The sequence below is a fragment of the Nicotiana sylvestris genome, chromosome 2 (genome assembly GCF_000393655.2).
Source record: "Nicotiana sylvestris chromosome 2, ASM39365v2, whole genome shotgun sequence".
Lineage (NCBI taxonomy): Eukaryota > Viridiplantae > Streptophyta > Magnoliopsida > Solanales > Solanaceae > Nicotiana > Nicotiana sylvestris.
Window position 1 is genome coordinate 157,304,950 of NC_091058.1, and position 16,065 is coordinate 157,321,014.

The following is a 16,065-nucleotide window of genomic DNA, read 5'->3' on the forward strand; positions in this document are numbered from 1 at the left end:
TAACTCAGCACCACTTTCAACAACTATACATACCAAAAACAATGTCAACATGCCATACAATATACTCAACTAATTGCTTTCATCATCTGCTCTTCAACTAACAACTTATTAACAACTAACATAATTAAATCATCCAAAATGTCCAGCACACAAACAACTACTTTATATAGTTTCCAGCCTTATATCCATCATAAAAATAACATTAGACAACCCAACACATCTCAAGAACATCACAAACAACTTTCGAGTGCTATCTTGCAAGATCTCAACCAAACAACCTAGCGAAGGCTTAGATATGATCAAACTCATATAGAAGAAGAGGAGCTTACCTTTAAACAACAAGAAAAACTCCAAGAACAACTCTCCTTAAAATTGAAAGAACTCACAACTCATCAACAACACCATATAAGTGATCTCCACCACTTCTACAACACTTTTAGTGAAAAACTTAGGTGCTTTGGCCTTGAATTTGTGTATGAACCTTTACGATGTGCTTAAAGAGAGTTTTGAGGTGCTTGGAGGTCTGGTTTTGGTAAAAAATGAGACTTGGAGACGAAGGCCACCATTTTATATAACATGATAAGCGTCTACTGACTTTGTGGGTCTCAATGGGAGCTGCTTGTGCAGTCTCACAAAAACACAAACGTCTCTCTACTCCGACATCGTATCGACTAACGATTTAACGAATTGAAAACTAAACTCGTAGATCTTCAATTTGGTGGATAGATCACCCTGTAATGCTAGGTACATTGAGAGAAAAGTTCAGTAACATTAAACCCAAATTTTCAATATTATGAACCTAACTTGTGACAACTTTTGCCGTCTTTTATTTTACAACTCGCTTGACTTTAAAACTTAATATACGACTATTATACGATTCAAATACCTCATAATATGATCTTCTTGGTTTGTTAAGAACTCCTAGTCATACCCCAAAGATACCGGTTATAACATTTCCAATTTGCCGGCTTTTTTTCAACTCATCCAACTTCTAACCCTCTTAGTACTTGCTGATCATGATCTTAAACCTTTGTAACTTCAAAGGTAACATGATTAATTTTGTATAATCTCAAAAATGATTTCATTTTCGAGCTTATGTCAATTGACTTACGATGTACGAAAATGCCTGAGGTAATATTCACAACACACACGTACACACAAAATAAAACATGGTATAGAGTTCGGATTAAAGTTTTAAATTGTCAATATGTAGCTAAAGTTAAGTATCACCATATTTATAATCTCATGATACTAATAAGAACACTATTCATTCCTCCTCCACCCCCACCCACCCAACCACGCACAAAAGATAAAATATGGCACAGAGTTAAAGAGTAAAGTTTTAATTGATTTAAGAACAAAAAATTATTAAAAAGCTGACAGAAGCCTCTTTTAACACATTTGGGCGCGAGTGAATTGAAGAGACTCCACCTACCTCTTTTCTTTACATTTCCTCCACAACTTCACCAACCCATGATATGCAATCAGTATAACATTACTATTGCTGCTATATAAGCACGTTTACCTATACAATTATTAGCTCATTAACAGCAACGATACTCCCCGCTCTTCAAGAATCCATCAATCCAAGAATGTGTTCACCTTATTAGATTCTGCTGATGCTGTTTTCAGATTGACCTTTCAGGTACTTTTCCTTTTGGATATTTTCCCTTTTACAGTATCAAATTTTATCAGGGTTTCTTTGTATTTTTCCCTCTTCATTCTTGGTTTTGCTTTTATTGAAATCTTAAACTTTCACATATGAAGTTACAGAAGAAGTGATAATGAAGCTGGATTTTGGAGTAAAAGATTAACTGGGTGTTTGAATTTTGCAGAATTTGTTGTTGCTGAGCTAAAATGGCAGCTCTTAAGCTCTCAGGTGCAGTAAGGATTGGAACTAGTAGTAGTGAATGTGCAAGAAGAACCTTAAAGAAAGTTTTTCTAGTCAAGACTTCAACAAGGAATAATTATGTTGGATCAAGATTTGTGAAGAGGTCGAGATTAGACAATGTTGTTAAGAATTGTGGGTTAGTGAGTGATGAACATTCTGTAGATTCTTCTAATCTTGAAGAAAAATTTGGCTCAACTAGAGACCAACTCTTAACTGAAGGAGCAATGTAAGATTTCCATCTTAGCATTAAAGTTATAACACTAGCTTTTGTCACTATTTTTTTAATTTCAGTTATTTTAATGTGACAAAAAATGATTTTCTGACATAGGTAAAATTCAGTTAGTTTAATTTTGTGAGAAAAGATAATTTTGTGGCTGTACTATTAACAAAGGCTAGGATGTAAAGATTGAAAAGCCTCCATGCTAATCTGTTTTTACAAACTTCTGTGTGGAAAACTCTTTTGTGTGATTGGAGATGTTACACTTACATAGGGGAATCAAATAGTGTTCATCTTTTGCTATATCTTTGTTTGACTGTATAATTTATGCATTGGTTACCAGCACAAAAAGATATGTTTGTGTGAGAATGTGATGGGAAATTTCTAAGTGCTATGCCTCAGTGCATTGCCAGGAACTTCTACTGAACAATTCCCAACTCAGGATGTACAAACCGAGCTTATAATGCTTTCTTTGCCTGCTATTGCTGGTCAAGCAATTGAACCGTTGGCACAGCTTATGGAGACAGCTTATATTGGACGAATGGGTTAGTTATTGTCCAATCTTCCATTTTGTTTATGCTTCTGCCCCCATTTACTGCATTATATTGCTAGTATTATCCTGTTATTTCTTGATGTATTTCTCTCCTTTGAGAATTGTTTCTTTGTTTGTTGCTAAATGCACCCATTAATTGATCTTACTTGACATTATATGTCACGCAATGCTGGTTACTTCTTTGGTTGAGCTTCCTAACTTATTCTGAGAAATAAATGTAAGACAGTAAAACTTCAGTCTTCCTGTTGATTTTATTCTGTGAACTTCGAAATTTAGTGCATTCTTTCAAGCAATTGCTTTGTTGAATTCTTTACAGAGAAACGAGAGTTCCACAAGGTTCTCGCTTGGATTTTGAGGATTTTATTGAATGGTCCTTCAAACTTTTTGCCAATTACTTTTTTGGTTAGCGCATGCATCATTTTCCTAACTTAATCTTTGTATTATTTTTTTCATTGTTGCAGTATTTCTATAGATAAATGTTTATTGGAGATAGTGGACTCCACTTCATACCTGACAAGCTCTTTGCTTTGATTAAAGGTGCATTGGAGTTGGCATCAGCTGGCATTTCTGTATCAATCTTTAACATAATATCGAAGGTGTTTAACATCCCTCTCCTGAGTGTGGCAACATCATTCGTGGCAGAAGACATCTCCAAGTATGCTGATGAGGACTCAGCTGCTGGTAAATTTGCATAGGTGCTAAAGGGGGATCTCCTTATAAGCATGTCACTTCTTAGATTACACATATTCACACAGTCACACATTTATCTATATATCTATACAGATGGTAAATAATTACTCCCTCCGTTCCAAACTTATGTTACCCTTTTTCGCTTTTCGAGAGTCAATTTGACTAATCTTTGAAGCTAAATTGGATTAAATTAACTCAATATTTTAAAGTTAAAATTTGGACATTTAAAAACTATACGAAAAAATACTATAAGTTGCAATTCTTTTCACGTCAATACGATGTAAAAATGCATTTCAAAATGTTGGTCAAAGTTTACATAGTTTGAATCTCGAAAAGCGAAAAGGTTCATATAAACTGGAATGGAGGGAGTAATAGATTAAGATTATTTAATTAGCACTGCCTCTGAAACAGCAAAGTGTTTCCTGAAACAGCTGAAAGAAAGGCACTTCCATCTGTCTCCACTGCCTTAGTTTTATCTGCTGGAATTGGTCTGATTGAAGCCGCAGCAATGTATCTTGGTACTGGAACCTTTCTCAGCATCATGGGTTTATCAACGGTAAATAATCCTTATGCATTTGAATAGCTCGATGTGTTGTTTAAATGCTATTATATTTTAAGCTTGTGTACTTTCCCATCACAGACCGGCATATATGCTTGCCGATTGAAATTTGATTATGATAACGAGATTATTTTGAACCTTTTTCAACAGGATTCAACCATGCGTATTCCAGCAGAGCATTTTCTTAAACTTAGAGCGCTTGGTGCTCCAGCTGTAGTGCTTTATCTGGCTGTGCAAGGCATCTTTCGTGGTTTTAAGGACACAAGGACCCCTGTAATATGTTTAGGCAAGTCTTCTAAACTATTGGTAGAATATTCAAGAGAAGAGTTTTACAATTTAGGTGTTAACCTCTTTGGTTTATACAAAATACAACTCCCTGGCCCAACTCAACCAACCTTTTCTTTTTCAGTTAATGCCTTTGTGTACGTTGCATTTCTGCTGACATTCATCTTGAGGAAGTTGCTGTCTGCTTCATTGCATGCCTTCAAATAGCAGTTTGCAATCAGTAGATGAATGTGTGTACTAAATTTTCGGGATTGTAGATATGTTAGTGTACAATATATCTCCACATCTAAGTAGAGCACCTACTTTGCTTTTATTCTATGTAATGACATGTTGAGCGTCAAGTCATGTACTAATCAATCATAGAAAAACATTGTAACAGATAATTTATATTGAGCTATATCTGAAAAGAAATAGCTCTTGGCAAAGTAGTATTTACCTTTTTGGTTTGTAGTGTCACTAAATATATTAGACGAAGAAACTTCCTCAGAATATTTCTCCACCTGAAAGAAGCTAAGCTGACTCTTGCTCTGTTGGTTGAGCATGCATTTTATTTTATTTTATTGAAGATATGAATAACTAGGCATTCTATCAATATCCTTTAGTTTTTTTCTCTAACTTTAACTGGTAGAAAATGTGTGGATATTGCAGGGTTAGGGAATCTGTCAGCTGTATTTTTCTTTCCCATCTTCATGTATATTTTTCAACTGGGCATCACTGGTGCAGCCATTTCTACCGTATTATCTCAGTATGTTCCTGGAAAGTTCTACTTTGTTTTTCCATTACAACATCTGGCAAATAAATTAATGACTTTAAATTGCAGATACATTGTGGCCATTTTGATGTTATGGCATCTTAATAAAAAGACTGTATTGCTGCTGCCAAGCATTAAGAACTTGCAACTTGGTGGCTATTTAAAATCTGGTAAGTGATTTATGTTGAGCTAATTAATTTGTACGAATTTTTTTATCAAATTGTCCAAGCTGTTGTATATGACTTACTATGTTGTTGCATGATAATCAAGAAAAAACAAGACATTCATTCAACCGGTGCTCCCAGTACATTAGTTTAGCTTAAACAGGCCTGTTCTCAGAAAATTTCCGACTTCAGATTATAGTTACAGTCCTTGCTGTAAGAGTTATAAAACAACTACTTGAGCTAGAAGCTTAGTCATAAAGAGGAAAAGATGTTCCAATATACTAGCAGTGATGCTTTCATGTATGTTTCACTGTAGTTGAAACTTCTGGAAATTCTAGGAAGAAACAAAAATTAATCAAAAAGCTTCATAACATGATCTAATTCTTTCTACTTTGAAGTTGAATTTCTAGTATTAGCTGTTCTGATGATTAATTCATCAAAAATGATGTTCCTGTAAGTAAGCTAGTCCGTTTATTATTGGAGAGTCTGAATCTCTCGTGTTAGTATCTGTGGGGAGTAAGTTTCGAACTTTCATGTGGCATTAGGTGGTTTTCTTCTTGGGAGAACTCTAGCTGCTGTTCTTACAGTAACTTTGAGCACATCAAATGCGGCTCGATTAGGAGCAATACCCATGGCGGCCCATCAGATATGCCTGCAAGTATGGTTGTCTGCCTCGCTATTGGCAGATGCCCAAGCTGCATCTGGTCAGGTTAGCATTTTTTACCCTCTATTTATTCATTTGTTTCCATTATGAATGAGTTTGCAATTAAATTTGCATGCTGATGATGGAAACAATGATAACTGAATTTATGAGCTAATAAACCTGCATGGAACATTTTCAGTAATTTCAATTTAGATGCTAAAGTTTTCTTTGGAACATTTTAGGTCTTCGTCATAACTACAAAGACACTGGACAAGTCAGTAGTTCTCAACAGACTTCAGTTGAATTTATGAGCTAATAAACCTGCTTTTTATTTCGACAAGTAAACCATTTTGTTTAATTTCATTTTGTTGAAATCACACCTAAATCTGTTTACACTGCGAAGTCCAATCTTGTATTTCTATTTAACATTTTGCTTTGTTCACTGTGGTTCTAATCCTGTACGAGATCTTCTGCAAAACATCAAAGCATGACAAGTATATGTCCTCATTGAAGAAATCTGTTTGACTTTTACTGTATGACAAACATAGATTTTCGTTTTTCATTTTGCAGGCTCTCATTGCAAGTTCTTTTGCAAGACAGGACTACAGCCGAGTTAAATTGATCACACATGTAGCTTTAAAGGTTAGATAGACTTTTTTTGCATCTTATAGCTCTCCTAGATGGAAAAAAGTCGAGACATCCTTAGCTGTTTCCTGTTTTCTTCTCTCTCTCTCTCTCTCTCTCTCTCTCTCTCCTTATTATCTTCTTTTTCTTTAATCTCTTTTAAGTTTTTAACAAAGTGCACTTGGCATTTTCAGACTGGATTAGCTACTGGGGTTTTGTTAGCCATTATTTTGGGTCTGTCCTTTCCTTCTTTTGCGAAGTGCTTCACAAACGACTCTCAAGTTCTAGATATCGTTAGATCTGGTTTACTGGTATGCTTTATCTATTCTGCACTTAGTTTATGTGTTCCTTTCATTGCATCTTCCTCAGCATTTTGTGTCCAATTTCTTACAGTTTGTCAGTGCCAGTCAACCCCTTAATGCTCTAGCCTATATCTTTGATGGGCTCCACTATGGTGTTTCAGATTTCCCATTTGCAGCTATCTCCATGGTAAGCAACCTCTATAAAAATGGTGCAATAATTAAAAGAAAATACGAACTTTGTACTGACGTTTCCTCACAATTTGTAGATGATCGTGGGTGCACTCTCTTCAGTGTTTCTGCTTTATGCTACTCCTATAATTGGTCTTCCAGGAGTTTGGTCGGGTTTGACTATTTTCATGGGATTGCGCTCTGTGGCTGGTTTCATGAGGTAATTTAACTACCAAATAAACTACTATATGTAGATTAGGAACTTACAATCTCGAACCTAGACCTGTTTGATTATTCTTGACTTCTTGGCATTTAGAAGCCTTCTAAAATGTCAAATTCCCCGTAAATCTAGTGAACTCGTCCCCCAGCATCTTTTCGGATCTCTATTCCCACATTTATATGCATCTCTTTTACAAAAGAAATGAAGGCCAACGTTTTCTTTTTAGTTACTTTTCAAATCTGCAATTTTCTTTGGGTGTTTTAGGGTGGGGGCGAGGGGGAGGGTTGACTTGTTGAATCTACAACACGTTGACAAGAGCATCATTTTTTCTAAAATATAAATAAGAGCCATAGTCAAGGGCCTTTTGGTTTAACAATATGTTCTGTGGAAATTGAATATGTTGTTAGATTCTACATTCTGAAGTACCTTCCATCCAGGACCATTGCTTCACTCTGTTTGCATAATTCTTAATTCATGTTTCTATTTTAGATTATCAGCGAAGAATGGTCCATGGTGGTTCTTACAGGACTCACAAGAAAATGAGGTCAGTTGACTTTAACTTTCAATATGGTTCACTAGTCAGGTCACAACATGCACTAATGTTGATGTATTGGCTTCTCTTTAAAATTTTAACTTCTAGATAGAATGGCATGAATTCTGGAATCTGTATAACACATGTAACCCACATCCACCTCTTTCCACCCCTACCTACCACCCCAGCCCAAAAAAAATGAAATTGAAATTGCAACTAGATTCTGGCAATTGAAGAAGGATCTCGGATACTTGGCAAAAATATGAACCGCTTTAATACTTGTATTGCTGCATTGGTGGTCGAGGGAGAAGAAAGGGGGTTTAATTATAGGAGTCGAACCATGACCTAAAGCAGTATTTGAACGCCCTTTGTCACACTCTGGTAGCCTTCATTATTGTGTTAATGGAATTCAACAATCAATATATATACATAAAAGAAATTTTCACCTATACACAGTTTAATTTTCTGACAAAGGGGATCAATTGATCACCTTTAGGCCAATGTGGCTCCATTACTGGCTTGCCCCTCTATGCAGCAATAAGAAGAAAAATCCTACTGCTTGCAAGCATACCTATTAGGGTCGTTTGGTTGGTGAAGAAGTTATGCAGGATTATGGTGATGGGATTATATTATGGAGATCAGGTAATAACAGGACTATTTAGTGAATATACTTTTATTGTTCTGATGGTAAGCAACCTCCACTTCCAACCAAGAGGTTGTGAGTTCGAGTCTCCCCAAGAGCAAGGTGGGAAATTCTTGGAGGGAAGGATGCCGAGGGTCTATTTCGAAACAGTCTCCCTACCCTAGGGTAGGGGTAAGGTCTGCGTACACACTACCCTCCCCAGACCCTACTAAGTGGGATTATACTAGGTTGTTGTTGTTGTAGTACTTTTATTGATAGATGTTTGTTTCATTGGACTGAAAATGGGAGATACGGGATATAATATAAATATGTGTTTTGTTTCAAACTAGATAAGTTGGGAGAAACTTTTATTTCCTATTTTAATCTTGGATTTTTAAAGGACTTTGGTAGAAGAGCTTTGGAGAAGGGAATCTTTCATTTTAGTGTTTTATCCAAGGTTGGTTATGATGTTGGTATAAAAATAATACCATAATTGTGGTATAAATAATCCTAGAATTGCTAATCACGAAATGGAAAATTCAACCAAATGCGGGATAAAATAATCCTGCGTTTATCCCAAAATTGTTATAACTTATCCCACAAACCAAACGACCCCTTACTGCATTGCCCTTACCTTCTTACGCAACATTGGAATTATTTGTACTTTCGCCTTCCATTAACGCCAAATTTATGCCGTCTTTTCATGTGCATCTTTTCTCATGAGTTCCACTTTCTTATGTTCTTTCATTTCTAGGTTGCAATATCATAGGAACGCGTTGAGATTAAAGGCTGCATGATTTTCAAATGAAGTTAAAGCTTAAGGCAATGGAGCTACTATTGAACAACATACCCAAGATAGATCAGCTGTGGTGTAAAATTTTGCAACTTTAGCTACCTGGAGTAGAATCATCCGGTACTGTTCTACTCAAACCTTAGGACTTCATAGCCTCTTATTTTTCTTACAAAGTTTGTATCTTTTGAAGCCACAGATGTAAATTTCATTTGATAAATAAATGGAAGAAAAATCTTGGTCTGTTTCTAGTATGTGTAGATCAAATTGAACAGAAGACTTGAAGTTTAGCGAGAAAATGTAGAACTGAAAAATAAAATAAAACAAACTTCACGAGTGGATAATCTCATGTTCAATCTGCATAGCTAGAAAGTTTTTTTTTTTTCTGGATTTTATTTATATTCATTGACAGTGTAATCAAATTTATTATTCAAGTTACTACTTCCATTATGGTTGATTACCCGTAATTACTTTTTTAATGACATGATAGTCTAATTACGTTTTCACTATTAGTATAGTTAACCTGTCTTATTACAGTGTATCCCAATTTACGGTACAGATCATTTCTCTTGATGGAACATAACTTAAAGTGCAAATGTGTGTTATTACCAGCAATGTCCAATATTGAACTGATTGGCATGAAAGAATGATCCACACAGATGACTTCATAAAGTCAATCCTGTCCTGCCACTTCATTTCGTTCAGAAAAGACTGCCCAAGGCTTTTGCTTTCTCCTTTAGGATAAATTTCTGTATCTTTCCAGTTGTTGTTTTGGGGAGATCTTGAAATATTACTGTCCGGGGTGCCATGTAATGAGGCAAATTATCCCTGCAGAAGTTGATAATTTCTTTATCACTAACATCAAATCCCTCCTTCAACTTCACAAATGCACAAGGTGTCTGTCCCCAGTGGTTATCTGGTCGTGCGACTACTGCTGCTTCAAACACTGCTGGATGTCTATACAGAGCTCTTTCCACCTCAACTGTGCTTATATTTTCTCCACCAGAGATTATGATGTCTTTTAACCGATCCTTAATGTCTATATAACCATCAGGATGTTTAACAGCAAGATCACCACTATGAAACCGTCCACCTCTAAAAGCTTCTTCTGTTGCTTTGACATCTTTCCAATAACCACTCATTACTGTATTTGCTCTAAACATAACTTCTCCCATTGTTACACCATCCGCGGGCACCTTCTCCATGGTGGCAGAATCTCTTACATCAACTTCCTCTAAACAAAGATGTTGCACTCCTTGTCTTGCTTTCAGCGTAAATCTTTCATCTGGAGGCAAAGAATCCCACTCAGGCTTCCACAAGCAATATATACCTGAAAGGTTAATTTCACGTAGTATCACCGAATTTTATCAACTACACAGTAAAAGCACAAATTTGTTTTTGTCACGATAATGTAACTGAACTTTACCAATGACAACAATAAAGTCATAGAACTGTTTTCATGACTTAACTTTTATAGTAGGTTAAGTTCAGTGATCATACGTGAAATTAATCTTGTACCTGGACCATATGTCTCTGTTAGTCCATATAAGTGATTTACTCCAAATCCCAACTCCTCCATTCTGGAAAGGATTTGTGGAGGTGGTGGTGAACCCCCTGTCATAATCTTAACCTTGTGTGGAAGTGGCTTCCGGTCACGCGGCGACGAATTCACTATCATGTTCAAGACAGTAGGTGCCCCTCCCATATATGTCACCTTGTACAATGAAATACTTTCAAATATTTCTTTTGCAGATACATGTCTTAGACAAACATTAGTGCCACCAAATGCTGCTAGACCCCAAATGAGGCACCATCCGTTGCAGTGAAATGTTGGAACAGTCCAAAGATAAATAGGTAATGAACTCATCTCATGAAGCAAAAATGTGGCAATAGAATTGAGATATGCACCTCTATGACTGTAAACAACTCCTTTAGGACCTGATGTTGTTCCAGAAGTATAGTTAATGCTAATAGGGTCAAATTCACTTATTGGCCACCTTATAGAAAAATCACTATGGCCACTTTTGAGGAGACTTTCATATTCATAAGTGTTAGAGTTGTCAATATTCTTAGATTTTTCAGAGATTACAACAAGAAGAGGTGGTTGTGTTTTCTTGATAGCAAGAAGAGATATTGCTCCTTGAGCAAGTTGGAGCAACTGTTGATCCACAAATATGACTTTTGCTTCTGAATGAATTAGCAGTGTTGATATCATAGCTGAATCAAGTCGTGTGTTTAATGTACAAAGAATTGCTCCAGCCATTGGTACTGCAAAATGCAGCTCTTGCATTGCTGGAACATTAGGGGCTAGTGTTGCAACCTACAGGAAGAATTTCAAATACATAAAATTGAGGAACTAAATCATGTAAGTTATTGTGTCATTATTATTAAATTGGTGCAACAAGAAAGAAATTGATTAAAAACCAAAAGAGTAAATATCAAGAGAGTTTAAATTTTATGCACTGACTGTTTAAGAAATATTTACACAATTAGGTTACTTAAAAGTAATTACAGGTAAGTATATGCATTAGTAACCTACAAAACATAGTAAATAACTTGGTATAATTGATTAAGTTGTTTTACACTGTAAGTATATATAACTTAAAATCCAATTTGAGATAAGTTTTTGCCGGTGAGTTTCTTCCCAATTTTTTTGTTAAATAGCAAATTAATGCATAATTTCTAGCCATGTAACATTGTTAACATCTCAAATGACAAAGAATTAAAATCATTTCTTAATGGGATATTGTATACGGTCAAAATCGAGAAGTTCGACTTTGGGGCTACTATGCCGCTCCACGCCCAACCTCGAGAAGCCCGAAGCAGAGCGTGAGGTACGACCCCGAGGTGTGTCCCTCGAGGGAGCACATCGAAGGCTCACTATAATCGATCTCAGAGCAGTACAATCGACGATCGTCATGGAAAGGCGGAAAAACTCCCAAATATACGTGGTTAGAGTTGACCATGAGAATAGTACAAATCCTTACTAAGCCATTATACAGCTGTACCAATAGCATTTCCTTGTTATTATTAGACATGTACTATGTTGGGATTCGTCCCTCCTATATAAAGGGGACCCAAACATTCTTGTGAAAAAACTTTTTTCCACTCGACACAGAATATTGAATACAATAGAACATTCTCTGCTTTTCTTGCCTAAACATACTCAACAATTACTCTATGCATTTATTGCATTGTTCTTCATTTATTGTGTTCATTCATTGTTCTTCATTTATTGTTCATCATCAACTTTTAAAGGCTGCCCTCGAGGTCCCATATTGCTGAGCTCGAGGCCCTCAGTCTTGTAACCACACTGGTTTGCTTATCATTTCTTTTTCATTTATACTTAGTATTATTCACATAACAACTAGTGTTAAGATAAATCACGTATTTTTAAAACTACAAATCAAATATTATTATTAATACCATTTTCAAGGTAAACAGATATATCATGAACAAGTTGACATAAAATCTTACCACATCACCACGAGAAATCCCCAACTGAACCAAAGCAGAAGCAAGCTTTATACACCTAGCATAGGTCTCTTCCCAAGTGTACGTCACAGAGGAACCATAGATAACTGAAGTTCTATCACTAAAAACATTAGCTGCTCTCTCCAAGAAACTAATGGGTGTCAATGGAACATAATTTGCATCACATTTGATCATACCCTCCACGGATGCCCATGGCTCAGAAACTTGACGATCATGATCCCCAGAAAGCTGGCACAACCTCTTAGACATCTTCAATGTCTTAGGAAAAAATTTGGCTACGCCACTGGTCGTAGTGCATGAAAAGTGAGCTTGATTAGAACCATTAAAGAACCATCCACCCAATCTTGAGTCCTTGAAAAAGTGACTCATGTTGATGGTGGAAGAGAGACTCATTGGAAGTATATCGGAAGAGCTGCAAACTTGCAATATTGGTCTTCTAGCCCTGAGTTGATTAGTGCATTAATATAATTCTTTAGCGTCAATAGAATGGAAATATTAGTATTATTTGAAGGATTAGAGCTCAAATATGTGCCGGTGCGGATATGATGGTTTTTGTAAGAAGCACGCACTCATCTCCATATTGTTTGTATATATATACTCCGTACCTTCCACAAAAGAATGACATTATTTTCTTGTTAATGCATTTCAAAAAAAAAAAATTAATACATTTCTAAATTTTAAACAATTTAATTTGAACATATTATTTTACTCTTAATAATAAATTTCTATTGCAACCAGTGGCTGAGCCAAATTTTTTATTAAGGGCGGGGGATTAAATTATAAAAAAATAAACCCACGTCAAACAAGCCAAGGAATGTCAATATATAGCATATATACATATTTAAAGAAATATTTACCTAGCTATATAGTGTAATTTTCCAACAAAGAGATGATGGTTGCCACCCTTTGAGTGACTCCACCACTAATTGCAACACAAATGTTTTGACAATTCAGTAAATACTATTCCTTCCATTCATTTTTAGTTGTCCACTTTTAACTTAGCACTCATGTTAAGAAAAAATAAATTAAATATGTACTTCTCAATTTTACCATAATAAGGATAGCATTTCCAAAAATATTGAAAAATAGGAAAAAATTGTCTTTATCTTGATTTGCTAAAATGGACGAGTAAAAGAGAAAATATAATTTTAAGATAGTGGACAAGTAAAGGTGAAGGAAGGGAGGGAAGAGAGGGAATACAAGTGTGAGAAGTCTTCCTTTTTTCGTGTCTAAATTGTGTCATATTAATTGCATATGTATTTGATATTTCTCTTTGTAGAAACAACAAATAAACTAGGAAACCTTTCTGAAATTTTCAATCAAGAAATCTTATGAGTTAGTACGTAACCGAGTAGTAGGCTCGAGGTTTTAACTACGTACTGATCATAGCCTTTTGCTTGCTATATATCACGTGAAATAAGCTCCCTAGGAGTAGGTTGGGCGAAAATTGTATCACAATTAAAATCATACGACTTTATCAACCATCTCATTATGAGTTCAGAGTTGGAGAACTTCTTCCGTGTAAAATCAAACTTTGACTTTTAACCTTTTTTTTTTTAATTATATGTACAGTTTTAGTAGTTATTACTTAAAACTACAGTATTAATCAAAACGTAATATAGAGTATTTTCTAACTCTTCAAGTAATAATATGGAGGTAGTAGTATTTTTCTTTTGCACGATCCAATATAGTATAATCTGTTTACATCATAACTTGATCTCTCTTAACATTAGTTAAACTAACGTCAATCAATGTGAAGAATCTTTACATCATATATAACTTGATCTCTCTTAACATTAGTTAAACTATAACGTCAATCAATGTGATAGAGTATAATTTGTTTACATCAATATGCGATTATGATCTCTTTCATTAAGGAAAAAAGAGTTTAATTTTTGCATAAACACTCTTTGTGCTCGATTCAGATCGTTTTCTAAAATTTAGTTAATGTGTTCAAAAGTGGTAAATGTAAAACGTATGGTGTAAAAACTCTGCCTTTTCAGTCTTTATATTCTTCACGTACATGTTTAAGTTTCCTTTACTGAGCTATCATTACTCCATCTTTGGTAAAATATATATATATACTAGTACCTACTAAAATATGGTCCAGCATTGTACTTATGTGAATTGATATATATATATATATATATATATATATACTAGTACCTACTAAAATATGGTCCAGCATTGTACTTATCAATTCACATAGAATTACTTTTGTGGTTGTCATTATAGTATGATATTTATATTCCTTTTATTTCAACCTCCAATACATTTCTTTAATAGTAAGTTCAATCTGTTTCTTACTTATCTCTAGTAATAAAGGGTAAAATATTCGATTAGGTAAGTAAAAAGTAAGAGAGTCCATTCGTTCTAAGGCAAATCTGACATTGGAATATATATAAAAAAAATTTGGAGCCATAATAAAGGTGAGTTTTGAACTTAATTGTTGAGTCGCCTTTTATGTTAAAGGTCGAAGAGATAAAAAAAAAAATATTTGAAAGTTGTGCCTACGCTTTTACAGTTACCAAAATACCAATTAACCATAAATGTAGAGTTCAGCTTTTAGCTACTGCGCATTTACAACGGGCAGGTTGTCAATGCTAAACAGAAGGAAGGAATGAGCTACGTAGTCAATGACTAAAAATCTAAAGCCGACCTAAATTTAACCAACTTCCGTCAATCTTCTAAAAGCTTTACTTATTGTAATCTTTCTTCATTGGAGATCAAAGTACGTACTCATCAATCAAAGAACATCGACAAAACATTGAGGATTAACGATGTGATCGTGCTCAGATTGAGCTCCAATGGAGGAAAAGGAAAAATACACACTGAGAAGCTTCGAGAAGCAGATTGAAGCATAAATGAAATTTGCTTGCTTTCCAAAATATTTGTACAATGTATTTATACATGTGCACAGCTAGCACCAGCTCTAATATCCACTAACTACTAATCTAACTGCCTTATTACAATAATAGCCTAAATGTTTGCAGAAATGGCCTATACAAAAATAGCCTATGTGAATGTAAGGTAAGTACAATATGACTAATTATTAAATAATCTCAACACCCCCCCCCCTCCCCGAAGTTGGAGATGGGAAACGCACAGCCAACTTGCCAAGTAAAGGAGTATGTTTGTTGCCTGGCAAAGAAAGTCTATTCGTTCTAAGGCAAATCTTAAATTGGAATAAAAGACATGACAACGTGGTATCAAAGCAAAAGGTTATGACTAAAGAAATGTTAGAAAGAATACAAGAGATTGGTAGAAGAAAGCTTTGTAGGGAACCATGGATAGAATTATCAAGGGCATGGTACTTGCAAAAGGGACAAATATGAACATCCCTAAACAAAAGGAGTATGGCGGTGCACGGGACATACGCTAGGTGGATGACTTACTTTGGAGGAAGGATAAATGCTTTGAGGTAGTCAAGGAGGATGACGAAGTTGTTAAGGTACGCAATGCCTCAATGTACTTGACCAAGGTTGTCGTGCTGGGGTAGCGTCAGAAGTGTGCCAACATGGAAAAAAGGGTTATGCAAGATTGAGACGTGAGAGCAGTT

The 16,065-nt window shown here is 35.3% G+C and overlaps 2 protein-coding genes across 2 annotated transcripts; one reads left to right on the forward strand and one right to left on the reverse strand.

The window, feature by feature from the left end:
• Positions 1-1,519: 1,519 nt before the first annotated feature.
• On the forward strand, positions 1,520-9,259 carry LOC104244308 (protein DETOXIFICATION 45, chloroplastic-like). The gene is made up of 15 exons (XM_009799713.2): positions 1,520-1,645; positions 1,836-2,117; positions 2,511-2,653; positions 3,199-3,342; positions 3,783-3,907; positions 4,061-4,196; positions 4,844-4,940; positions 5,016-5,116; positions 5,656-5,819; positions 6,324-6,395; positions 6,572-6,688; positions 6,771-6,866; positions 6,946-7,067; positions 7,557-7,611; positions 8,976-9,259. The coding sequence occupies exons 2-15, from the start codon at positions 1,858-1,860 to the stop codon at positions 8,988-8,990; spliced, it is 1,647 nt and encodes a 548-aa protein (XP_009798015.1). The 5' UTR covers positions 1,520-1,645; positions 1,836-1,857; the 3' UTR covers positions 8,991-9,259.
• Positions 9,260-9,498: 239 nt separating this feature from the next.
• On the reverse strand, positions 9,499-13,069 carry LOC104244318 (butanoate--CoA ligase AAE1-like). The gene is made up of 3 exons (XM_009799726.1): positions 12,489-13,069; positions 10,530-11,331; positions 9,499-10,341 (listed from the first exon to the last, which is right to left on the reverse strand). Exons 1-3 carry the CDS (start codon positions 12,897-12,899, stop codon positions 9,713-9,715), a joined length of 1,842 nt encoding a protein of 613 aa, XP_009798028.1. The 5' UTR covers positions 12,900-13,069; the 3' UTR covers positions 9,499-9,712.
• Positions 13,070-16,065: the final 2,996 nt, after the last annotated feature.

Excerpts from the sequence above, each read along its gene's own strand:
- LOC104244308 (XM_009799713.2), top strand. The coding sequence starts at position 1,858 with ATGGCAGCTCTTAAGCTCTCAGGTGCAGTAAGGATTGGAACTAGTAGT. Across the intron at positions 2,654-3,198 it reads AGCTTATATTGGACGAATGG|GTGCATTGGAGTTGGCATCA; the intron begins GTTAGTTATTGT and ends CTTTGATTAAAG. Across the intron at positions 3,908-4,060 it reads GCATCATGGGTTTATCAACG|GATTCAACCATGCGTATTCC; the intron begins GTAAATAATCCT and ends CTTTTTCAACAG.
- LOC104244318 (XM_009799726.1), bottom strand. The coding sequence starts at position 12,899 with ATGAGTCTCTCTTCCACCATCAACATGAGTCACTTTTTCAAGGACTCA. Across the intron at positions 11,332-12,488 it reads GGATTTCTCGTGGTGATGTG|GTTGCAACACTAGCCCCTAA; the intron begins GTAAGATTTTAT and ends TTCTTCCTGTAG. Across the intron at positions 10,342-10,529 it reads AACAGAGACATATGGTCCAG|GTATATATTGCTTGTGGAAG; the intron begins GTACAAGATTAA and ends TTAACCTTTCAG.